General features: G+C 39.2%; 1 protein-coding gene across 1 annotated transcript in view; it reads right to left on the bottom strand.

The window, feature by feature from the left end:
- BOD1L1 (biorientation of chromosomes in cell division 1 like 1) overlaps window positions 1–24468 on the bottom strand; it is a 37477-nt gene extending 13009 nt beyond the window's left edge. Inside the window, exons 1-15 of the mRNA XM_082050902.1 lie at window positions 23853–24468; window positions 23303–23427; window positions 21801–21991; window positions 19925–20557; window positions 19307–19456; window positions 17578–17747; window positions 16405–16528; window positions 15909–16053; window positions 15146–15221; window positions 8128–14272; window positions 5962–6029; window positions 4446–4515; window positions 1898–1941; window positions 893–980; window positions 37–116 (exon numbers count right to left, since the gene is read on the bottom strand). Coding sequence (XP_081907028.1) covers window positions 37–116; window positions 893–980; window positions 1898–1941; window positions 4446–4515; window positions 5962–6029; window positions 8128–14272; window positions 15146–15221; window positions 15909–16053; window positions 16405–16528; window positions 17578–17747; window positions 19307–19456; window positions 19925–20557; window positions 21801–21991; window positions 23303–23427; window positions 23853–24059 — 8316 coding nt within the window. The 5' untranslated portion in view covers window positions 24060–24468. The remainder of the gene's footprint in view (window positions 1–36; window positions 117–892; window positions 981–1897; window positions 1942–4445; window positions 4516–5961; window positions 6030–8127; window positions 14273–15145; window positions 15222–15908; window positions 16054–16404; window positions 16529–17577; window positions 17748–19306; window positions 19457–19924; window positions 20558–21800; window positions 21992–23302; window positions 23428–23852) is intronic.
- Between the last annotated feature and the right edge of the window lie 2307 nt (window positions 24469–26775).

Below are 26775 nucleotides of genomic sequence, written 5' to 3'. Positions count from 1 at the left end.
AGTTGCAGAACATGCAAAAAATGTTCTTGAAAATACCTTGATGTTATCAGATTTCGTTTCAGAACACTGACTTGCTTCATCATCTTTTCTCACATCCCGAGCAATCGGCTGATCGCCTGTAAAAACAAACAACAGTTCAAGTGCTAAAAAAGTGTCTTCTGCATTTGCCAGATTTTGATGTCACTTTTATATCAGCTCATCAGTGTGACTCAAAAGATTCTGAAAAGAAGCATCTTATTTACAGAAATGTGAACAGAACGTTATGCTAACCCCTCTTCACAAAGGGACGTGGCTTCTAATCCCTCACTTCATCAAATCAAAATTCTTACAAGCAGAACAAAAACTCCTACAAAAAAATGACACCATTAATTATCCTTTTTAAAAATTATTCTGATGCTGAAAAGGCAAAAGCAGTTGAGAGTGGAGCTTGAATAGGTGTTACACAGTCAGTCTCATAATTATTATGTCAACAAAATGTTTAACTTATCTCTAAGTTAACCTTATCTAATTTTAACTTAGAAATGTTTCTGCCACTCAATGGACTGATTTCCTTCTTACTTCTAGACATATAAAAGGTTACACTAAAACTTAGTTCTTTCCAATCTAACAGAAGGAACCATCCCGCCCCACAAAGTCTATTGAATGGCTAGATTTTCCTGAGATGATCAGCTTTCCTCAGCTTTGTATACCCTCCCTGTGTTTTATTTAAAATCGATAAAATTAGTAATTATTTTAAAGACTAAAGAGAAGTAGTTTGTTTACTCATGATCAAAAAAGCTACTAAATGCTCTTCTGTGCAGTAGTAAATTTGTTACCATGGCCTAACTGCTGTAGAACTTTGTTGTGCAGCAGAGAAGTTTTACACAAATTCACATAGTTCTGTATGCCTTACATTTTTCTTTATCCATTGTTCCTGAAGATTTACATTGTGTGCCTCTGGATCTGTGTTCTTCAGTTATCTGGGTATCCAAGTTTTCTGTCTACACATAAAACACAAAGACAGCTCTCTCATTACCTTCTTTTTTCCATAAAGTCATAAACACAAAAGGGAGAGGTTTTTTTACTTACTACTTTCAAGTAAAACATGCACATAACAGTATCACAAGAACAACTTATTCCTAGAGCTCAAGTAATGTCACTGTTATAGGATAGCACCATGAAAGAACTTCTTACTCATAGCATTTTCAGAATTTCTAATTTCTATTTTTTAATGATAGATGTCTCAGTTATAATTAAACACCCTACTGTGTGCTTTAAAAGCAGTTTATCATGGCAATTCTCACAAAATATTTCTTCATTTAAAAGGACAGTCTCCTACATGCAGAAAAAGAAGCAGCAGCTCACTAGCACCAGAAATGCAGACAACCACCATTACAATACAATAATAAATAAATTTACTACAAGTTGAAGAAATTACAAACATTTTTTAGCTTGTCATCTGTACTACATCTTGTTTCTGCTTCATAAGAAACCCTTCACACTTGCAACTTTCCCAGTCATCCCTTTTATACCTACAAACTCCAAGTTCTTGTGAAACCACAGCAGACTGCATTAGAAGAACAGGTTTCTAGTCATGATCAAAAGCCCCAAGAATAATCCCTATTTTTGTCCTCTATTCTTAATGAGGACAATCAAGCTTATCTTTTCTGCCAGTTAATAACAGTCTTGAAATAGTTATAGACCGTGGAACAACAATATGAGATTTATTTACTGGCAAATTTGAAAGACTAATTAGACATCAACCTACACAGCTGCACAGTCTCAATATACATAGGCTCTGCATATACAAAAATAATATTTTCCTTTAGAGAATATTTAATGTAAATACAAGTAAATGCAAGTAAGAAGAAAAAGCAGCACAGACTTCAGAGAATAAATTTTAAAACCAAGAACTTACATGACAAGTTTCTCTTTCTAAAGCAATATTCCTCTGCAGCAAATCTATTAAAAAATAGTTACAAAAATAATCAGAAAAGCTAAGCAAGAGTAAAATGTCATATATCTTTTACCTTACCTTCCTGAAAGGATTCCAGAGTAACTGAAACTATAGAAAATTTACTTGCAATGTTGGAAATAAGATGTCTAATCTTTAACAATATGGATTTCTAAAGACATTTTCTGAAAATAATTTTATGGCTAAAATACAGGCAATCATGGGGTTGTCATCTTTGAAACTTTGACTTTTCCAATATAATTCTAGCATTTGAATTAACCTGAATTTTATTTATCACAATCTTAGATGCTGGATCATGGGATGAAGTAAAATGCAATGAAAATTGTGCTGTAAATTGTGCTTCCATACAACTGAAGTTTGCATAATTGTACTAGTAAGACGTGCAGCTGATGCAGTGCACATACAGAAATTGTCCAGTTGCTAGATTCTACTGTGCTCTAACTCTGGCTCGGATAAAATAGAGCCTTACCTTTCCATACCACCAAAATATGGAAAATAATTATGAATTAAGGGAGCTGATGAGTGCTTCGCACTTTTGAAAAATTTCAATAACTTTAAAAGCCATTTCATATAGATACAAAGAAAATCTTAAACCGTCAAGCATGCTACAAAACCCTTGAAGTCTAATTCACAGGGCACTGAATTAATATTGTAATTAAAAAATAAAGCTAAAACATTCCGAGTGGTGTTTCAGCTACAATAAGAACATAAATCTATGATCCAAAAAAAACACTCTATTCTACATAGGATTTTTTATAATTAGTAGCTCATTTCTTCAATCTACATGTTTTAGCAACAATTCTTCCACAGCTATACTGTTCAGTTGCACAACATCTTCCAATTTTTAAAGCAGTGTCAAATGAAGAGCTAGATCCTACCCACTCAAACAGCAATGATTTGTTTACATTCCAAGGAATCTTGGACTACTAAACTACTGTGTCTGCTGTTCATATTCATGACAGGACACACATTTGTCTTTTAAACAACTTCCTTTTACATACGTTGAGCTATATGTATACATCCATGCATATATATATATATATATATAGATTGTTGTGTGGTGGGAGAGAAAAAAAACCCTCTACCAAGAGCTACGAAGCATTATTCTTCAGTGTGTGTCATATCCAACATGATTTACACAACAAATGGCTTTTTGTTAAACATTTTACATGGAAAAAGATTATCACAGCTAGTTCAATCTGCACATTTTAAATTTTAAGTACTGTCTGGGTGACTGAGTGATGTGGCCCAGTTTTTAAAATAAAGCTCACAGTAAAGAAAATCTGATCACAGTTTTGGATCTGCTGTCTTGAAGACCACATTCTTCTAACCCCTTCTAAGGGTTTACATTTTCTTTCTGGTGAGCAGAGCATGTCTCTTACCACTTACATGACCACACATCACCGCTAAACCAGGTATGTGAATTTGGCCTACCACAAGGATAAAAAGGAATTTGGTTTTATACCAATGCTCATATCTCACCTTACTCCTAGTTTTGTCTTCTATTTGGTAAACACTAATTTTGGTGCATGTCTAATTTGGCAAGTGAGCTTTACAGTGTGTCCTTTCATAGCATTTAGGCTTTCAGTTGCAACCCTCCGTAAGAGGAAATGCATCTTCAGCCTCTTTGGACTCTACATACAGCAGCGTCACTGCTACCTCTCATATTTCACTTCAGTTTTACTTGTTACTCCATTAGCTGAGAATTAACTCTTATCTGGTATTGCTGTAAACACCTTTGTAATGCATCTGGAGCACGAAATCCCTCAAGATGGGAACAAAGTAAAGGTTTATTTCCGCTTTAAAAGCAAAGCCAAACGATTGCAACACATTTTAAAATACTGTGGTTTTGGGAAACAGGGACATTTTTTTTTTCTTCCATTTAAGGTTAATTTAATACATAGAAAAGGAATTACTGAGTACAGATCCAAGTTGACTAATTGAGATTTCTAGCTAGGTAATTATCTACTTATAAATGTTCCTCAAATATTGGTGGATGTCCAGAAATATTTTAATCTACTGGAGAGAGAAAAAGAAAAATCATCCCTCTATAATCTCTGTGACTTAAAGTCATACTCTATTTACTATTGTCATATCCTCAAAGGGCCTGTCACAACACCCAAAACAATGATATTCTAAGTTAGAAGGAAAAAAGCCATTCTTTGGGGAAGTTTCTAAATTTTTCCCAAGCAAACGTTTTTCTGTATTTACCGATCTTGAACAGAATGTTAGCAGTCTACTTAGTTAAAATCCTAAATGCTTTCCACCCTTCTTTCAGCATATCATATTGGAAGAAAAGGCTGACCTACCCTGAGCCCCTCTTTCCCACACACCAAATGCAAAGCCACATGAGCTCCTAAAGACATTTCAAGAAGATTTCTGAAGGCTTTGTTTCAATCCCTCTACTCATATCAAATCTAGAGCCCCTGCCCCATCATAAGTAACAGTCAAATCTGTATGAAAAGTAAGCCGCTATCAGTGTAGAAGTCACCTTTTTGAAACTCTTTAGTATGAAGATCCACATATCCCTCTTCACTTCTTGGACTTTCAGGTTGTTGTGGCTACACATGAAATCAAAAAAGAAACAAAAATAACACAGACATCCAGAACAAGTATGTCTCACTCCCCTTCCTCATGTCATGATAAACATTGGCTTACCAAATCTACAACAGGCTTCAAAAGTTCCTATTAAGACAGCAATACAAATAGTAATAAGGAACACTGGCAGAACTTAGTCACATTACTGTTGAACAGTACAGTGCCTTGACCTCAGGGTTAACACTGGTACCAGAGTTCAGTTTAACAAGTAGACCTCAAGAGAAATATCAGGAAGTCAAGGTGCAATACCTACTCTGAGTTCCAAAAATGACCAATATTCTAGAAATGTCCACATATACAGAAAAATATGTATCTGCAATGTGTAACAAGGTACAACGAACTCTTTTCAACTTTTTTTTTCCAGTTCAAGTTGCAGACCAGCTATATGTTACCAATGCACAGATAAGTAAACTTAGCTCCATATAGCATTAAGTCAGATCTGAACATTGTAAACTCAGATACAGCACCATGTGAACACGGCTATGCTGACTCTAGGCCATCTTAAGCTGGCAAACAGTACAAGTGTTTGCAGATGGAACTCAAATCAATAAAACCTACTAGATTGAAGCTGACGTGGACTTTCCTGAAGTGCATCCCAGGCATCAAAACCATGGTTTGTAAATACTCAACTGGTCTGCCCTGGAGCTGAAGTCAGTAACCCTGTGCAGATCCACCCTTTCAGATGTGCTTGGGAGCCTCTGAAACATGCTCTCCCTCGAAATGTTTATCATGAGAGTTTGGCACAATATGAATACACAGATCCAGTCCTGTGTCTGAATGATTAACATATCTGGAATCCTGGCACAGACACAGAGAGGCCTTAGCTTTGGTCTTACACAAGCTGTAAGTGACCATGAGCCCCAATACTCCGGATTATCCAGGATGCCCTACTCTTCTGTTCCAGCACATAACAGGCTACAGTTATCACAGCACAGAACAGCAGCGAGTGTTCCACAAACACATAGAGAAGTGGCATGTCTGAAGACTGACATGGGACCGATACAACAAAACAAAGAGCAGTGTATGTTTACAATTTCAAAACACTAACAATTGTCAGCTGTAAGTGCTAAGGCATGCATGACTATTTTACAAGCACTATCACAAGCAACAAGCACACAGTATGACCAGTTCTAGAAAAAAGCAAACTTGCACGTCATAGCCACAGGAAGAGCATGGCTGGGGGGCACAGGGATTGGTTCTACCAGAGTTTAACATTGCCAGCCCACAATTTAAATGCCAGCTGCTTAGGAAAGCACAGCTGAATAATCTGGAAAACGACCCTTTGAAAGTTTTGAAGTTCAAATGACAATTTGCTGCACAAAAATAAAAAAATATAGTAAGAAACCCTAGCAAGATGTATAATTACACAATAAATAGTATAGCCAAAATTTTCAAAATAACATAAATACCTCTTCAGGTCTCAAGTTAGTTTCAAATTCTAGTTCTTCAGCCAACTTTGGTAAAGCTGCATTATTGCCTAATGAAATACAAATATGTTAAAATTATTAGATTACATTATGCTGCATTTATCTCATGCTACAGTAGGATACTATTTCTCAGTACCACCTCATGAACACAGCACAGGAATTTAATCCCTTCCTGTAGGCAATGGAAACAATAGCAAGCCTGTCTGCAGCAAACCAGCTCAAAAAAATAACTTGGCATCTGCAAGAATACAAGTACTTCTATGTTTTCCTTAAGTATAAAAGGATTGGAAAATATGGGCTATCAGGATTTACCATAGCTTATTTGTGAATTCTGACTTTGGCTTTTTTTCCTTGCTTTTCCTTTAAAAAAACACCAAAAGATTTTCTGACCAAATTCCAAATCACCGCTGTATTAATAAATGCAGAATGAAAATTTAATACCAAGGATAACATTGTTCTTTAAGTGACAATAAGATGTAAAACTGTAAGTTCTAACACTGTAACCACTGAAATAATCCAATTTCCATAGACTGAAAGTTCAGCAGCTCCTGTTAGTGTTAATGTAATTTCATATAATCTTCAAACCCCATCCATTTCATTCCCCATAGGAACAGCTGGACACTTTAAACATCTGAAAAACAGGCCACGCTGACAGCATCTTCACATGACTCCTACAGACTTTTTGGGCACCTATTTCAAAAGCCTGTTTATACAGCTTTTCCTAAACAAAAAGAAATAGTTATAACATGACAATTCATCAATGATGCATGTAAAGTGATTAAATTGTGGCTGCAGTCCACAAAATAAGACTACCACTGCCACTGGTACTTACAGAGGCTACACTGATGGACAACAAGGATTGAGCAAAGCACCAAGACAGAAATACCTAAGTATGGCAGTTTACATTTTCATGGCTCATGTTTGTCTTTGTTTTATAAATGTTGAGTAATATTTTTCAAGCTTACTAGTTCAGCATATTTCCTTGACAAATTCCCAAGATGCTCAAATCTGCAGAGTAAGATTTCTCATCCCAAATATCAATAAAACTAGAGAATAAAGCCCACTTTTGAGAAACTGAACCTGCACTCACATTATAAAAATGTTAGTGTATTTTTTTAAATAATAGCAAAGACAGACATGAGAAGGAAAAGGTTTTAAAAGCAGTACTTGATTGTCATCATTCCACTTCCTTTGGAATAAACAAAGACAAGCAGATTTCACTACTATTTTTCTACAGTTTAATTTCTCCAAAATTTATAATGAAGTCATAATCTTGACTTCATTTTGTCATCTAGAGAATTTAATAGTTTTCATAAATATGGTGCTTCAGCTACTCTGGAGGGTCAAAGAGGAGAAAAGCTGCAAATAGCAGGATGTTCTTAACATGATATTTTAGGAACTAACAATCATGCAAGTTCATTTCAAACATTAGTTTCCAGAAAAATGGATTCAGAAATAAAATACAATATCCTTAATGTCATATACTATCATAACTAAAGTTTTAGTCACCTGTCATAATTGCTCACTTAAAATATTTATATAGGATGACTGCCTGATTCTTTTGTAACACAAAATAGGACCATGTCAAGTGTGTTCACAACACAAAATTCAGCCTAAAAGCGTGAATCTGAATATAACCATTAAAAAACCATCCATAGAAAAATCTCCTATTGTGATTAAGGATGGCCACTCTTATCTTCAAAATTACTAAGAAGTTACCTTTTGAAAATGTTGAACATAAGTATAAAATAAAATGTTTTCCTATAAAAGCATTTTTGGATTTCAAAACACATTAATAACAAAACCTATCTTGTATCTTCATGATAATTACCCCTTCCAAACCACTTCAAACATTAATTAACATACAATTATGTAAAATTGTGAATAACTTTTTTGGACTCTAATAACATTTGATTCTTTTCCAAGATACCTCAGATAGTTGTGCCCAGGCACTCCTATACTCCCACAGTCATATGCTTATTTAAATGTTTGTCACCAAGTCTTAAAGATATTGTTAACAGTTATTTTGCAACCAACAAAGAAATCAGGTCTATTTGAACAGTGTAAGTTATTTCTAACTATAATCACAGTAAAATGTATGTATTTATGACAGCTTATAAGCTATTTTAAAAAAAGAGAAAACCTCACCTGAATTCAAGGTTGAGTTACTTTTTTGAAAAGTAACTTCGATTCCAACATCATCTACTTTGATCAAGTTCGTTTTGTCGTTACTGCCACAAAGCTCTTCTACATGCAACACAGGGAAGTTATGTTTTTCCCCTAATTCTGCTTCTATTGAAACTTCACCATTGTTGGTATTTACAGTCACTTCATTTGCAGAAACTAAGGAAGGAGCGTGTGCCCCAGGCAGGGGAGTCCTTATTTCAGAAAAATCACTTTCTAAAAGCAAGTTTGAGTTAAATTTATAGTTTACATTCCTTAGAGTTTCACTCTCTACTGCTGCTTCTGAAATCACGCAAGAGAGTTCTGATGTAACATCCTCACGCAAAACATTTTCAGCTTGCCCATCATCCTCGCTTGCCTCTGAGGAAGGACTTGGACTCACAGCAGTCTCTGTGCTGATCTCCACACAAAGGGCTTCATCTACACTCATGAGGTTCACTGAATTTTCATCTGTTTCTGTGATTTCACTGTCTGCTGTGGTCCGCGATGCTGCTGATTCTCCCCTCACATCACACTCATGGGCCTCATTCTCTCTACCAATGACAAGCAAAGAATTACTGCTGTTTTCTGGACCTGTAGTCGACAGGATGCATTCAATCTGGTTAGCAGTACCGAAAATTTCCTCACTTTTGTCTTTTACTTCTGTAGTCTCAGCAGCAAGCTGACTTTCTTCTATGACTGTGAAAGTGAAGAGACTATCACATTCTTCCATGGTGCTCAGAGTGATCACTTCTCCCTCCTCCTTATCTCCTACACTTGAAGCAGCATGTTGTTCTTCGCTGTTGGTGGCGACCCTCAGCACAGGAGCTCCACATTCTCCCACAAAAATCACAGAACCTTTGCTTTTTGCATCTGCATTGAAAGCAGCTAGTCCAAACTGTTCATCTACAGTTGCAGTGGTCTCCACTATCTTACATTCCTCTGATGCATTTGGGGAGATAATGGCATCTTCATCTCCCTCTGCTACAATGAGCTGACTTTCAGCTTGTGGTGCTGCACTGATCAGGACTATCTCACATTCTTCTGTCATGCTTGTAGTGATCATAGCAGCTTCGTATCTTCCTTCTGTTTCTGAACCAGTGAGTTTGTTTTCTTCTTGCATAGCTACACTAGACATAGGAGCTTCAAAACATTCTGCTGTACTTGTAGGTATCATTACCCTTTCATTTTTTGACTCTGTGTCTGACACATGTTGAATCGCCTCTTCTGTGACTTCACCTGACATTAGGATTACTTGTTCTTCCACAACACTTGTGGAGATCATAGCACACTCATCTTTTTCTTCCTTACCACTAGCAGTTGGGTGGCTTTCATCATCGTCATTATCATCTCCCCCTGCACTAGATTTACTAGGCATGGGAACCTCATATATTTCCATATCTATAGAAACCATAGCATTCTCATTTATTTCTTCTGCTTTCACAGAGGGGAGCTGACCATCATATTCAATAGCTGCACTTGACATAGGAGCCTCAAATTCTTCCACAATACTGGTGGAAATCATAGTACATTCATCCTTCTCCTGCTTACTGCTACAAGTAAGCACACACTCTTTGAACTCTGTAGCTGTACTGGGCATGGGCACCTCTGTGTCTTCAGTGTCTATTAAGACCATAGAGCTTTCCCGACTTTCAGTGACTCTTGCAACAGTAAGTGGACCTTCCTCAGCATCCAAGGCTGAATGTAAGGGAACATCACTTTCTTCCACTGTACTGGTAGAAATTATATCACCTTTTACTTTTTCTTTTCTGTTAGCAGGAACAGGAGAATTCTCATTCTCTGTTGGAACTGCACTACTTATAGAGGCATCAAGTTCTCTGCTGCCAAAGGAAGTCATGGCACTCTCATGTTCGTCTTCAGTGTCAGACTGACTCTTATCTTGCACTGCTATAGCACTGGTCATGGGACCCTCACATTCCTCAGCATCTAAAGGAATCAAGGTACCTTCAAGCTTTCCTATATGCGGAGTCAATGCCCCCTCATCTGCAGCACTTGCACTGGTTACACTGCTTTCAACAATGCCTTTAGCATTTTTGCAGTTTGTGGCACAATTAGTTTCTTCCTCTGCACTCATCATGCTATCAACAGTAAGCTTATTTATGCCAGCCACTCCTGACTCTGCTTCCATTTGTTCAGCAACTATGCAGATAATGGAACTTTCACCTTCTTCTGCACCTATACAAATCAGTGCATTTTCACTTTCCATTCCTGTACAAGTAGAAGCATGCTCATTTTCTTCATTTCCTCTTCCTGTACTGGTCACAATGTCCTCACCTTCTTCATCCTCTTCTTTTGAACCTGTACTAGTCACAAAACCTTCATCATCACACAGACCTACACTGACTGTAGCGACACTGGCTTCTTCCTTTGCTCTTGTACTGTCCATTAGACTTTCACATTTTTCAGCTTCTAAGCAAACTGCAAACCCCTCATTGCTGTCTTCTAGACCTGTGCAGACTACTGAAATTTCAGCATCATCTTCTGGGGTTATGCCTGTGCTGGTCACTGCACTTTCACCATTTACAGTATCCTCAGATTTGTCACTGCTTGTTCCAGTTGTGGCACTATTGTTTGCGACCATTGCAATACAAGCACCAGTTACAGTGCTTTCTCCCTGGGCATCTGTACCAGTAACTGAGCAGATGATGAAGTTATGACCTCTTTCTTCTGCACCTGTGCAAGTCACAGTACCTTCATGTTCTTTCACTTGGCCAGCTGTCACACTGCCCCTAAATTCACTTGAGCTGTCACCACTCGTTGACCCTTCACCTGTTTCTGTCCCTGCACTAGTTACAGCACCATCACTCTCCACTTCACCTAAGCAGGATACAGAACTTTCAAATTTGCCTGTATCTACACAAGTTGAGGTCTTTCGCTTTTCTTCAGAGCCTGCACTAGTCACAGCATCATCTTTTTCTTCTGCCCCGGCACTATTTACATTATCTTCAATTTCTACTCCACTTGCATTGACTGAATCCTTAACACTTTCTTCTGCATCAACCATGGTACAGTCACCATTTTCTTCTCCTTCTGTACTTGTTAGGAAACTTTCACTTTCTGCTAATCCTTCAGTGACAACACTGCCACCACCTTCTTCAGCTGCTGCAACAGTACACTCACCAGTATCAGGTCCTGTGCTGAAACTGCTGCCCTCACTACTTTTTACCCATATGCCTGTTGTGAAACCCTCATCAGCTTCTATGCTTGTGCAGATTACCGTCACCTCACCTTCTTCTTCTGAGCAAGTAGTTGTAGCATCACTGTCCTTTTCAGAATGTGATGCATCGTCAGCTCTTTCTTCTCCTGTACTAGTGGCCATTACAGTGCTCTCGATGATCTTTTCTGTGCTAGTTCCTATCGTAGTGGCTGGAGTTGTTTGCAGGCCGCTGTACAACAAACTAAATTTACTACTTCCTGCACTGGTACCCACTGCACTGCTTTCATTTCTGTCTTCCACACCGATCACACTATTCCCTTCTTGCCCACTGGCTATAATAGAGTTTTTGACTGTTCCTTCAGGAACTCTTTCAAGCACTAACGCAGAGGAAGATTGTATCATATCATCAATATCATGCACCTCATTCTTTTCCACGTTATCCGTCATCGAGCTGCTTTCTCCCTTTGTGGAAGGATCTCTACTCAAGTACTTTCTCGCTTTTCTTCTTAGGAGAAGTTCTTCTGTTATATCTCCACAATCTTCAGTTATGTCAGCCATTAAGTTTTCCTCCCTCATTTTCAACTCACTTCCCTGAGTGCTTTCTAACTTTGCCTCTTCTTCATAATCTTGACTAGGTAACCCAGCTGTGCTGTCTTCCATTGTGGGTTCATCAGGCTGGGGCACCTCATTATGTTTTTCTATACTCTTTGTCATACTGTTGTTGCCACCACCGTCTTTCATGACAGAACTCAGCACTGCACTATCTTGTTGCTTCATGTATACAACCTGTGCTGCATCATTCTTCAAAATGAAAGTATCCTCAAATACAGAAGTCCCATCTGAATGATGGCGTTCTTTAGACATACTACTACAGGAATCTGTAAAATCTGAGATATCCATATCCATGGACTTTGCATCAGCAGCATCTTCTCTGGAAGAATTAATTGCTGAAGGAACATCATCTGAATTAGAATTTATCACAGTTTTTAAATTCTTTGGTTTGTTGCTGTCTTCTGAAACTTGATCCTTACTGGGAACATTCAGTAAGACTCTACTGCTTTTTTCATACACACCACTCATTTGATAAGCCCCTCGTTTATTGGGTCCTTGATCCATGGAAGCTTGTTTGGACAAAATGTCTAAGGCACCAACTTGTTTATCAGAGATATCTTCTTGTTTAATAGTTTTTTCAGCTGCAGGTAGAAACTGCAATTCACAAGCTTCAGGATCTGCCACGCTATATTTTGATTCCTCATTTGAAACAGAGAGAGGTATTTTTTCTTTTGCTGCACATTCAGCACCTGTGGCTTGGAGTGAGTTTTGAATGCTTTTTCCTTTGACATTAGATGCTTCCTGTACTTTTGTTTGTTCCAAATCAAGTTCCATCAGCTCTTCCTCATGACCAGAATGCAAGTCATCATTATTCATACTTGACTTCTGAGAGGCTGGAGCATGGCTGCTTTCGGTTGTGCTAGCTGATTGCTTTGCCTTTCCAAGTAAATCTTGGTTTGATATACTGCCTTTTCTGTTTTCACTGGGTATCTTCTTACTTTGTTTTTTATCCATTGGCACCATGGTGCTCAATACTTTTTCATGCCCACTATCCATTTCTTTAATATCCTTATCTTCTGATTTGATACTCTCTTCCTTCTTCTTTATCTCCTTGTTGTTGTGCTTTAGGTTTCTGCTTTTGTGACCTTCAGCAGAGAACCTCTTTTCCAGTTTGGAATTGCTTAAATCTTTATCACCTCTATATTTCTCTTTCACAGATCCTCTTTCTCCAGAATGTGATTTCACTTTGTGACTGAAGTCTTTTTGTGATCCCTGAGTCAATTGCGTGCCACTTACAAGCTCAAAGTCAGCACTGCTCTCCTCAAAAACTTTGTCTTCATTCTTGGATTTGCGTTGCTTATCTGAATCATTCTCTTCTGTGCTCTTCTCTTTGTCTAGTTTCTGACCAGTCTCTTGTTTTATTGAAGTTTCCTGTAATTCTGTTTCAGACGCTTTGAATTGCTTACTATGACTCTTTGACTTAGACTTTAACAAAACCTTGTCTTCTACAAGGCTCTTAGATCTTCGTCTGTCTTTATGAACACCATCTTCTTGTTTCAAATTACTATCAGAGTTAGCTGATTCTATTTCATGTTTATCTTCTGAGTAGCTTTCGCTCCTTCTGTGCGTTGCAGAAACAAGTTGCTTTGAGGCACTTAGGGAATCCTTTTGTGGCCTAGAATCACTCAGGGACCTTTTGGACTTGTATTCTGCTCTTGATTTTTCTGTTGAGAGATGTCTGTCTTTTTTATTTTCCTTACGCAGCGATTCTTCAGCTTTTAAGGTTGATTCAGAAAAATTTTTTCCATCTTTCCCTGTTACTGATATTCTCCGTTCACTTCGGTGTTTATTTTTTTTTTCATATTTGTCATCTGAGGAAACCTTTATTTGTTGATTATGCTTCTGACCACCATCCTCTCCTTTCAAACTTTTCTCAAATGAATGGAGTTCAACATCTTCACTTGATTTGTGAAGACCATCTCCTTTATACTTGTGCTTTAAAGAAACTTTATCTTCTAAAGCAGTTCTTTCCTTTTCATTTTTATCTCTGTAAGACTTGGCTTCTTTTTTGGCAGCATTTCTCATATGTTGAATTTCTGTGTCACTATCTTTTCTGGGGTGTTTTTCATTTTTAAATATGGATTTCTGCTTCTGTACTTCTTCAGTATTGACTTCTGCTCTATCCAGTTGTCTTTTTGGATCCCTCGTTTCACTGTCCTGCTGAGCTCCTTCAGCCTGAAGAGAGGTGGAGGTTTTTCTTTTATGTTCTTTTTCTGCTTTAGAATCACTTTTGCTTTCCTCAGTTGAATGCACTGATTCTGAAAGTCTTCTAAGCTGTTTAGAGATTTCACTTTTACCATGATTATGCTTCAATTCTTTGGAAGAATTCTTTTCACAAGTCTGTAAAAGAAAGTTTATTATATATGCATAAGCAAATGTTACACAGCTCCTTTGCCACATGACCAAACAGAATTATTAAAGGCAAACTCTCCATAAAAACAATATACCACACAATACACTTAACATTGCAATAAAAATTTGCCTGAAATATTGCAGTAAGAAAATGAAACTTGCCATTTTCATCCTAACTATCTGCCATTGTGGGAAAATCCAAAGAAACAGAAGTTAACCTTAAGCAGTCTGTTTGAACTTGAGTAGCTTTTCTTTATAAAGTGATTTTTCTTTCTAAAATGATTTAAATGGCTTTTTAAATGGACAATCACAATTGCAAATACTCCATAAATTATTTCAAATAGACATTATGTTATCTGTCTAAAACAAAAAAAAAAAACCTACAGAAGATAATTCTAGACTTCCATTTGAACTTCTAACTATCACTTTTTCTTTTTGTTAATAATATTGTTGGTAAAAACTCACCATAAAAATTCTCTTCACTGTTTGCACTACATTCAGTTTTCATTTAACTTCCTTGTGAGAAGTTTACATAGATCAAGCTCCTCAAGTCTTTGCTTATTAGACACACTTTGCTCTTTTATAAAACCCAACATGCTTCACAGAATAGGGCTTAAATTATATGTCATGTTCTACTACAACATGCATCAGCACCAAATACATGAACTGCATATTCTAGTGGCTACTGGAATTCAGAAAACATTACTACAGCAACCCACTAACCCAACTGAAAGAACTAGCATGAAAAAACAGACTAGTAAGAACAAACTCAGTATTATGCAGTTAAGTATGGACGTATGAACAAATAGTGTTAAATTTTAAAAGGAAGATCACAAGGTTTATAATTGAAGAGACACATACCTCATTTGTCTTTTGCACTTCTTTAGTATCTTCTTCAGATGGCTCATACTTCTTTTTGCAGCCATCTTCAGCATGCCTAAAACAGGTATTTGGACAATTAAGAAAAATGAGTAGCACCCTAACACTAGTTTGTAAACTTTCTGCTGTTAAGGCTGAAGGAGAGAGCTACACACACTAAAAATACTGAAATAGAACACTGCCATGTAACTTTTGACTAGCCAATTTGCCCAAGTTTTTTTCTCTTGGCAAATTACATGTGCCAACTTCACAGATATTCTTTGGACATCAATGCTTTAAAGCAGAGAATACTTGTATGACAATATTAGTACTATAGTTGTTCCTGTTAAATGAGTAAGAGATCTCCTTGACCTAGAAAAAAATCCACTGTGCCCTTATTGTAGAGAACCTTAAAAACACTGGTTTTCTCTTTCAGAAACCCATATATAGACAGATATATACACGTGTATGTATCTATGTAAAACATCACTTTAAAGACCAAGGCAACTAACTGATGTATTAGATGCACAAACATCTAAAAGCTGTCCATTCTCGTGCTACTGCAGTCTGAGCTGCAGCATACTTAAGCAGCTATAATTTCATTTTCTGCCTGAACTTCATGCTTACTAGTAACAAAATTATGTGAATATTTTAAGAAGAAATTGTTAAAATGGGTAAGGCTAGCTGCAAAGTTGAAGAGAACCTTTTCAGTCTGCAAAAATGAATATACAAAACCATAATTCCTTTTAAGAAAACACATGAATACCTTGAATCTCTTTTTCTTTTTCTGCTCAAGGCTACTTTTTTTTCTAAAAATTTCTGTTCTTTAAGCGCATCCTTAATGCTGGTACCAGTAGCTTTTGACTCATGACTTCTTGATGACGGTTCTTCTAAGTTCAAGCCACTTTTTCCTAAAATAATACACAGATGGTGAAATACATAAGCATGCCATTATATTACTGTTTCAGCTATAAATGTGACTGAAAGCAGTAGAGAGTACTCATCTGTAGCAGAGAATACTAGTGTATACAGGTATTAATTGTGTTTAAGCAATGCAATGATATATGGAAGGATATACGAAAAAAGACATGTAATTTTGCATTAATAATTTGAATTATAAATTTTTCTGTTACATCACTGTTGAAATGTTGGGTTTTGAAGGGAAATGACCAGAGACCTATTACCAATATGTTACCCTGAATGTTTTTTTCCACAGGAAGAGAATACAAGAGGGGTGGGGGATAATGTTATACTTCTCATACCTTTAGCATTTTGATTTCCAGTTTTTGGGGATTTTGTTTTTTCTGCAGCCTTCTGTTTACGTTTTTCTTCAAGTCTCTCTCTGTTAATCTGTCTTCTTAGAAGTCTCTCTTCCTTTTCTTTGGCCTGAAGATATAAAACCAAGGGAAACAATTAATTTATCATTAGGTCAAAGAGTATTCTTTGAATACAAATGTATGTCTAAAACCACTGAAAATAGAACATTGTAGCTTGGGCAAAACTAAAAAATAAATAGTCCTTAGAAATCATTATATGAAAGTTAATGGAATCCTCTAATACTTCTGTGAAGTGAAATAGCTAAGTTCCAAAGAGTTTTATTGCCACTTAATACTGCAGACTGAGGCTATGAGACCTTCTCGAAGATGATTTAATTATTTTAAAAATATATATAATATATACATGGAATATATGTATTAGAGAGAGATATATACAAATACATATAAATTAAAAATTTTATTTAGCCAAAGGAAAAAGATGTAAAAACTGCTGTTCTCTCTTCTGTATTCTGGTCTTTCTTCCACAGAACATAGGAAACATGCTTAAACTTCTCTCTCCATTCTTAATAGTTGAAGACATGCTACAAACTACTGATTTCATGGACAGGAAGAACTACATTTGTAAAGAGATGACGTAATGAATTAGCCTGCAGTAGCCAACACAAGCCCAAATTACACAAAACCACATTGAAGGCAGGTTGCAGGTAGATACTTTTTCCACTCATATTGTCATTATATACACTAAATCTGCTGAAGACCAAACTTTTCATATGTGTGTCAGTTTTTCCTCTCCATATCAAATCACTCAGTTAAGAAAGGATCCACCTATTGTTGTGATTCTGCAAAGACACTGTGTGTAATTAGTAACTCCTCTGTCAACACCAAAAGACTATTCATTTTAGAGAAGGGGAAAAAGGGTGGAAAAGTGTGTCATTGCTTTCACCACCCGATTCTTTCGAACTATTTTATATTTTTATATATGCAATATTGGTGGGAGTCTGAAGAAGAGGCAGTTGTAACACACTGGGAAAAAAAAACAATGAAGTGAGAAGAAACAGAAGACTCCTCCTCACAAACCATCACCAAATAAGAAGTGGAATTTCTGTGCTGAAAAGTTCAAGGAGCTAGAATGCAAGCAGTAACAAAATGCACACTTACAATAGACTGACGGCGTTGTTCTACCGTTCGTTCATCATCAGAATCACTGAAGTATTTGGAGTACAAGAAAGGCTTGCGAACATAAGTGTGACGAACAGGCTTGGCTTTCCCATCACTCAGCTCATTAGCATGAGGCTTTGTCTTATGTTGACTGTTTTTCTCCTCTTCATCTGATGAAAGGTTAGTGAAGTGCAGAGATATATTAATATATTAGGGCAGTGTTTTCACCGTGACTTTTAAGGAGGCAAAGCTACTCAAAATATATTAACAATTATATATTCTAAAAAAAAAGCAGTTAAAAATATTGAACTCTTTAACATAAATAAAAACCAAACACAAACCTACATTAGATTATGAAAACCTGAAAGGTGGATTCATGTATTTGTGCACACCATTCAGCCAAAAAATTGCATGATACAAACCCCAGAAAAGAATGGGGTACAACAACTGGGCTTACCCTCTTGCCTGTAATCACGTTATCACAGAATCACAGAATGTTAGGGATTGGAAGGGACCTCGAAATATCATCTAGTTCAATCCCCCTGCCGGAGCAGGAACGCCTAGATGAGGTTACACAGGAAGGCGTTCAGGCAGGTCTTGAATGCCTCCAGAGAAGGAGACTCCACAACCTTCTTGGGCAGCCTGTTCCAGTGTTCTGTCATCCTCACTGAGAAAAAGTGCCTTTTTACATATAGTACTTAGTAGTTAACACCACATAGTAAATAAGAATATGATTTCTGCTATGTATTAAATTAAGCTTCTTCCCTACACCCAAAAAATGTGTATAATATTTGAGAACATATAAACTAGATAGGCTTACTGAAATATATACACAAAACACACTGTTGTTTCTACTCATGTGTTATTCAAGTAGAAATAAATAAAGTTATTTCAGTTTTATCGGGATAACTAGAAATAGAGCAAAAACATTTGTGTCCCGTACTGTACAAATTATTTGTATCCCTGAAATATACTTAGGACTTGCTTTTACTTCACAAATATTTAGTCAGAACTGAACACAATATGGCATGTTTAAAGATAAGACCAAATCCAGAGAATATGCAAGTAATTCTGTACTTCTAAATAATATTCTTAGAGCAGAAAAGATAAGCTCACAGCATACAAGAGACAACTCATTCAGGTATTAAGGCACTCTGTACCATGAAGTGGAAAGTCTTATTAACTGCAAAAGCCACATATCTGCAGAAATCAGAGTCTGAGGCCTGCTCTAGATAAGAAAAACACAAAAAGGTAACTCAGGCAGTGAAAAGATTTGATGTTGCCAAACTCTTCAAGCTAAATCCATTCCTGTTCCTTCTGCTATGGTCAGGCAGAATTTGGAGATCCCTGCAGTCCTAAATCTCTAAATCAACCTGATCTGCAAAGTCAGCTTTGACCACTACCCTGCAGTCGCAAACAAAACACTCCAATATTTTAACAAAGGAGAGTGACATATCAATCACCATTAAGTGTTTTTGTTGCCTATGAAATACTGTAGCACAAATGAGATTTAGAGTGCTTAGAATACATAAAGCTATTAAAAAAATATTAAAAGTATGTCCACTACTCATATTTTGTAATTTTGTAAAATACTATCTATTCTACATTCAAATTCTTTCTCTAAATAAATACAAAAAAGCATACTGCAAAAACTCAAATTTATTATATGATGCATTCAACAAAAGCATTGCGTATTCTTCCTTTCTACTTAACAATCTAATTACTTTACCATCTGATGTGATCTCCCCCTCTTCAGTACTGTCAGAAATTACAGTCTCCTCTTCAGTCTCCTCTTCAAAGGATGAAAGGTCACTGGTATGGACAGAGCTGACAGTGATGTCACTGAGTACATCCATATCTGAATCCACTGATGTATTTTCTTACAAAGGAAAAAATAGAAAGATATGGCTGTAATGGAGCACGCTGTATTTGACAAACTTTTCCTACCAAAACAGTGATTTTGCCACTGAAAACAGATTTATCTTAAGAACAAGAAATCAGAAAAAAAATTTGCAACGCCTTAGTGAAATGTGCTTAGACTAATTCCGGTTTACTCAAAACAAAAATCACCCCGTGGTACAACCAGAAACTTTAAATGCAGACTATATCTTTGAGAGAACTTGTCAGAGTAAGGCAGATGACCAATCACACACTTCATCCAATTCCTAATGTGGGTACCTCAGTTAAGGGAGATGAACTGAGACTTAGCTGTGGCTAGCTACACAATTTGGCTAGAACTAGCAGAGAACCTACATTCCAAATATACTTCTGATTCACCTCATCAATATGCTTAAAAAAAACCCAAACCATACACATATTTTAAGGAAAAGCATTGCCCACACCATACCTTCTCTAGTTTCTTTAGTGCTTTCTATTGGTTTATGTTTATTGCTATTTTTTTCTGAAACTAACTGTTTCACTGGTTCTGACTCTCTTGCTTGCTTTTCTTCTTTTGACTTGGTAGTATCATCACTTTTCTTCGAATGCTCAGATTTTTTGTCAAGTTTTTCCTTCTTTTCTTTCCTTCTTTCACTTTTTTCACTACTGTCTGGTTTCTTGTCATATTTATCCGATAATTTAATCCTTTGATCTTCACCTTCCTGTTGAATTTCTTTACTTGTATCTTTACTTATAAAAGTCAAATTATTAGTATCCTTTGCTGAAGTTTTTACTTCTTCACTTTGGCAGGGAAGTTCATTTAAATCTTCACACTTTGCAAATGTTTCAGCCCCTTCTCCAGAAAGATCACAAATTGCTTTCTCCCTGTCTGGCAAGTCCTCCATATTTCTCTCTCTGTCAGTGCTACCATCCACACTTTGCTGAGATGAGAGTCTTTTTGCAACTTTGTCATTGTTCTTGGGATTTGAGTTTTCCGTTGAAGCCCTGGCAGCACTTGCTTCTTGGTTAAGAGAAGTTATTGTTTCCAAAATTGACATTGCATCGCTAGCTACGTTGCCACTAGGAGCTGTAGCAGAGACACCTTGAACAGTAAGAAAGAAAATAGTTCATCTTAGTTTCTGTAATTCCATTCAGACAGAATTTTAATCAACTGAAAGGAAAAACAATAAATTACTCTATCTAAAATAAGTAAAATTAACTAAAAGGATTGACTAATTTTGCATTTAGAGATTTTGGTTTAAAAAACAGAAAAAAACCCAAGAAGATGCATTCCTGCAGTGATTATGATTTGGTTACTGGAGATTCATTTTGCTCTGTGTCATATCGCTGTTCCTGAGATCAGCTAAAGGAAGCAGGGGTTGTCTATGGGAAGGATGTTCTGAGCACAATCCTTGTTCAATTTCACCATCATCCCATTTGGGATGATGACTCTGCAGAAGCACAATATACAATACTGTAGGTGAAAGTCTGTATCTCATACCTCTGATACCTCCGCGACTGACATGGAAAATGGACTCAGCATATTTACTATACAACAACAAGACTATAAGAAATAACTTATCACTTTCCCATCTTCTTAGAAGCACCTCTGAAGATGGATGAGAAAGGGTTAACTCGACTAGCACTAAGAACTGCAACTAGGTAGTTAACTCAAGTACTTTAAAGGAAGTGGGCCTCACAGGAAAAGGGGTAGGATTTAAATAAAGGCTCTGGTTACAAATAGATGGATGGCTGTGGAGTCTCTTAGGAAGGGAAAGAATGGACAATTACCTGCAGGAGTGTTTACAAGTCGATACCTGACAACAAGAATGAAAATCATAAAGAAAAAGTGCTGTGTTTATGAACAAACTAAAGATTGACTGATTTACAGAAAAACTTAAGCTCCTGAGAGGACCTTAGCCATTCAAATTTCACAGCACACAGCAACTGCATTAATACAGCGGTCGGTCTCATAGATTTTTTTTTTTTGGTCTGATCTACCAATGCATGAAAAAATTAGATCATTCTTCTCTTAAAGATATGTCTTATCTGATCCTATAATACTGACATGGCCAAACCCTGAGACCAACTTTTTTCCCCTACAGTAAACTGATCACTCGTAATCTCAAGCAGAAGTGACAGAGTGACATGGTGGTACCTGGCAACATCCCTCTTGCCTTCTACCTTTATACAGACAGTAAGATACAAGTATTATGGTACACTGCTGGGGGCTCAGCTTGTTAATACTGATGCTAACAATTCTGTGCTAGCATCAAACCTAGTCAATGTTTCCTTTCTCTTGACAAACTTTTGTTATTAGACTGCTCAGAAAAATGGCAGAATACCTTGTACTGTAATAGAACCATCTGTTTTCTCCTCACTTGGAGTTGTACTGGGGCCTGCCTCCTCTTTGTGATTCAATGTTGCTAAAAATTCATGGACAGCTTTTTCCACCTGAGGTCTGAATGTATGGTTGATCTTTGGGTCCACAACCTGAGAAATAATCCTGTCAATTCCAGATTCCAACATTCCAGACCTGGAACAAAGTTACATGAATACTTAATAAGAAAAATGACTTTTCAAGAACATCTTAACAAAATATGCTCATTTAGATGCGACGTAAACACTCTTAAAAACTTCTAATGAAACATTAACATTTTCTGAGCATCACTTCAGGTACGTATTTAGCCAGCTGCTCTCTCTAAGCCTTGTAAATAGGAAAAAAATACTACAGAAACAAAGCAATCCAACTGCATGGAATCAATGCATCAAACAGCCCGTTGTTATGTCATTAGTGGTCATGCCTAGAAGTATTATTTAACCATAAAAGGGACATTTGTAGAAAAAATAAGAACAAATATTATGTTATTATTTTGCACGACATAAAACAGATCAATTATAGAACGCATGAGGGACAAACAAATACTACACCAGTCATCATCACCCTAAGTTACATTCTTCCCAATACAGGGTAACATCTCAGAGTTCCGCAGCTTTACAGAACACATCTAATCGTCAGTAAAATCAAGTTAATGGCAACAGAGAGCTTTGTAAATGTAGGTTCTCTCTAGACCCCTGTAACCTTTTGTGGAACGTACACTGTCTCTTGTCATCATCCCTTCTCTAAAAAGAACCAAAAGCCTCCAAACAACAACCACTCCCCTCCAAACAAACAAAACAGCTCCTCAGTACCAGATATCAATGGCATCATTACACCATAACTGAATAAGTTAATTCCTAAATCTCTTGTTTGACCCAATTTAGTGACAAAACTCATGCTACTCTGAATAGATTTCCTAACATTTCTTTTGACTCTAAGTTTTGAGAAGAAAAACTTGAGAAAACCCTCATGAAATAATGTAACATTAGATAAGTGATTGACATCATTTTCACATAACAGCAGCTCTGGAAAGTCTCTTCTCTGTCTAGCTAGATTCACATCCAGTGTTTTGACTAGTAAATTTAGTTTTGTACTCTGCAGATCTTAGTTTGTCAAGTAATTTTTTCTTTGCTCAAAACTTGATTATAATCACAGTTTTACAAATATCTCCCTTAAAAGAAACAGGAAAGACACACTTTAGCTAGGGTGTTACATCTAAAGTTAGAAACAAGCTTTCCACCCCTGCATCAACTTGGACCTGACAAAATAATATTCGCAGTGTAATTCTGACTAACACGGATGGTGAGTCGCTATCTGAAATAATACCATGTTTTAAATGCTAAAGAAAAAGCTTCTTCAGAAATTCCTTCCAAGAAAGCAGACACTTTACAATTGACCTAAAGCTTCTGTCACCTCCTATGGTATATGAGCACGTTCAAACAGAGAAAGCCCAGGGCTGTCACTTACTTGAGAACCTGCTGCCTAATGTTATTTCTCAGCTGGTTCTTGTTGAGATGAGGACTCCAGGTATGAGTTGCCAAATGATTGGAAACGAAGTTGTCAACGCGCTGTCTCAAATTCTGGTAGGCAGGCTACAAAGCAACAACAGAGAGGTTGGACAGGAGGGTTTTGGGAAGCGGTTATCCTTCCGGAGGCCGGGATGAAGAGCTGGAAGCCCCATCGGAGCCCCCAACCCCCCAAAAGTGCAGCCGCTCCCTTGCAGCGACCACAGCACGTTAAACAGGCCCTTGTCGCTACAAACCCGGGTGCGCCGGCACCGCCGGCCCGCGCTCCCTGTGCCAACAGGGGCTCCGCTCTGCCCCGGGACACCGAGCACAGCCCCGCGCCCGGCCGGAGCTCCTCGCCGATCTCCCGCACCCCGCCGCCACCCCCGGGCCGGGCCCCGCCGCTCCCGGACAGGCCCAGCCGCCCCCGACGTGCCGGAGCCCGGGGACAGCCACCGGCGGGACGCCGGGACCCACCCGAGGCGCCGGCAGCCGGGCCCGCCCGCCCGCACCTTGGTGTCCACGTCGGCCAGGCAGTCGCGGCGGAACTGGTCGAAGAGCCCCTGGCTCTTGAGGTGGTTGACGATCATGGAGACCAGCTCGGGCTCGGACGCGCCGCCCGCCACGGCGGCCCCGGCCCCCGGCAGCGGCGGCGGCTGCTGAGGGGGCGGCGGCGGGGGCGGCGGCGGTGGGGGCTGCGGCTGGGGGTTGCTGGCCATGGGGGCGGCGGGGCGGCTTGGCCTGCGCAGAGCGCGGCTGCCGGCTCTCCCGGCCGGACCCCGGGACGGGGCTTGTTACCGAGCAGCGGCCGCGGCAGCGCTGACCCCGGAAGCGAAAGGGAACGGAGGGAGGAAGCGCCGGGCGATGGGAAGGGAAGCAGCGACGCCGCCGCCGAGAGCGGCGCCATCGGCGCGAGGCGAGCACTGCCGGAACCGCGCGCAGCCGCCGCGGGCCCTTTAAGGAGACGGAGGGGGCGGAGCCGCTGGCGGCCCGCTCCAGTGGGGCCCCGGTCCGGCGGCCGGGCGGGGGAAAGGGGCGGCCGCGGCGGCCCTAAGCCCCCGCCCGCCTTGCCGGCAGCCCCCCGGACCGCGCGGCCGCGCCTGGGCGCTGCGGGCACCGCGGGGCCGCCCGCCGCCCCAGCCACCCGCCGCCCTGCGCCGCGCAGCTGCCGTGCTCCCCGGCGGTGTCCCCACAGCTCCGCCCCGCGCCCCGCCCCTTCCTGCGCTGGCCGCCATCATGGTGGGGGCAGCGTCGCGCGCTTCCTCCCCGAGGCGCGGGGCGGGGCAGGGGGCGGGGCCTGTCGGACGCTGCGTGCGGCAGGGCGGGGCTCGGGGGACGGGAGCCGTTACCGGCCACTGACAGACACTTCACCCGCCCGCCTCGCAGTGCCGCCGCGGCTGCTGCCGCTGTCAGCCGGAGGCTCAGGTCTTTGCATGGGATCCCGGCCGCCGCGGGGCCGTGAGGGGCCTGGGTGGTGGCATTTAAAACACTTCAGGGAGTTTCTTTTAGATTTCAGTGCGTTCCCACGTGCTCTTCTGATACAAATGTTTTCAGGCCGCGTCTTGTGTGCCACAAGATTTGTTAACACCTTCTTTCTGTTGTCTTAGTGTTCAGTGACAACTGTTTAATATGCTGTACTGGAGTCTCGTCTCTGGCTCTGGCTGCTTTTGTCGCTCCTCTGAGTATCTTCTGTTTCCACAAGTTGGATTCAGTGCAGACTGCGAGCTGGCGGTGCCCGGGCTGACCTGTTGCGACTAAACCAGGACCCCAGGGGCAGGAAACAAAATCTGGAAATAGAGAAGTTAATATGTGAGGCAATAACTGAGGAGCAGCCCTGCCTTACTGGGTGTAATTTGGCTCTCCAGTCTCCTCTTGCCTTGCTCCTGTCCTAACCAGGATGGGGAAGAGTGATAGTGTTAGCGTTTAAAGACACATAACCACGGACATAGTTATATGCGGTTCTTTTATTTCAGCGCTGGGAAACCAGGGGTTCGCACCCAAAGCTGGCTTCGACCACTGATTTGAACTCTACTACATTTATACAGTTTAGTTACATACATATTCATTAGAGTTACAACGTGTATACTGCATATTCATTAGGTTACACAATTATTTCACAATATCAGTTGCAACACCTTGGAACTACCCTAAGCATGCGCAGTGTCCTCTGGTGGTCGTTTTGGGGGTCTTCAGGATGAAGTAAGTAGTCTTCATCACCAGTGTACTTTTCACCTTTCATCACAGCACATGCGCACTCTTCATAAAATTATATAAATTCTTGGATGATAGCAAATGTACCTTCTCAGCACATCCTATCCTCTCGAGATAAGATAAGTACTGACTTTTAGTTCTCTAAAATATGAAACTCATATACAACCTGCATAGTTTTTAAGATAAGGTAAGAATCTTGGATACAGTATAAAAACGTACTTATAATAGAATGCATTACTAGCTTACAGTAAGATAATAGGGACTTGGCAGTAATAGTGTTTCAGTTACACAAATTTGTCGGCATAATGAGTGGAGATCTTGTCCAGCTACAAATGTTAGGAATCGGCCTCTGCAGTAGTAATTAAAAATCAGTTTGATTGTAATGGTAGGAGTGTCAAGATTGTTATTGCAGACTTAAAAGTAGATCAGAAGTGTAAAGCTGGCATCCAGTTTTCCTACTGTAAACTAAGTACTCCTAGACTAGAAATCCATGGAAGGAAACAAGTCTGTCAAGTATTTAAACATATTGTGAGATTTTTGTCTCTGGGTACCAGAGTAATTTTAAAAATCAGTCATACTTTTGTGTAGTTTCTTATTTTCTGCACAGATGTCTGTAAGGATTAAAGCACAAAAGCTTAAGAAAGGTGGGCAATCTGCAGCTCTGAGTCTGGTACAGCCCCTGCTGGTGTATCCAAATGTGTGATCTAGTAACTTCGTGACATCTCTTCTCCATAAAGAAAAGTTTCTTCACTGCCAACTAAAGATCATGTAGCAGTAAATGAGAAAGGGCAGAAGTGAAGGGTGTCATTTTGGTAAATGCGTCTACTATATAAATAGTGTGTGACTTACTGTGATAGTGTCCTGGTTTTGTTAAAAGCAAGACCAGTCCTCTTTTAGTGAATTTTCCTTTCAGCTAAGTTTTTCTAAGTAACTGTACTTTTCTGAATTTAGCTACATGTTTTTTGAGACACTGTTCACTCTGGACTGATAAGATGACTGATGGACTGCAGGAGAGGCTCATGTTTAGATTTATTGCTATAACAACTGAGAATTACAGTAAAATCCGATAATCGAGAGGGGTGTATCTGCAAAGAGGGGCGGACAGAACAGGTGACTAAAACTGACCAACTGAGTATTCCATCCCATCCACGTCATACACCCTATAAAAGAGGGAGATCATGAGGGTCTCGCTGTCTTCGACCATGGCTGGTATCTGAAGAGGAC

The sequence above is a fragment of the Streptopelia decaocto genome (assembly GCF_964273445.1).
Source record: "Streptopelia decaocto genome assembly, chromosome: 4".
NCBI lineage: Eukaryota > Metazoa > Chordata > Aves > Columbiformes > Columbidae > Streptopelia > Streptopelia decaocto.
The sequence above is the reverse complement of the archived record's forward strand: the minus strand, read 5'-3'. Positions and strand labels throughout refer to the sequence as shown.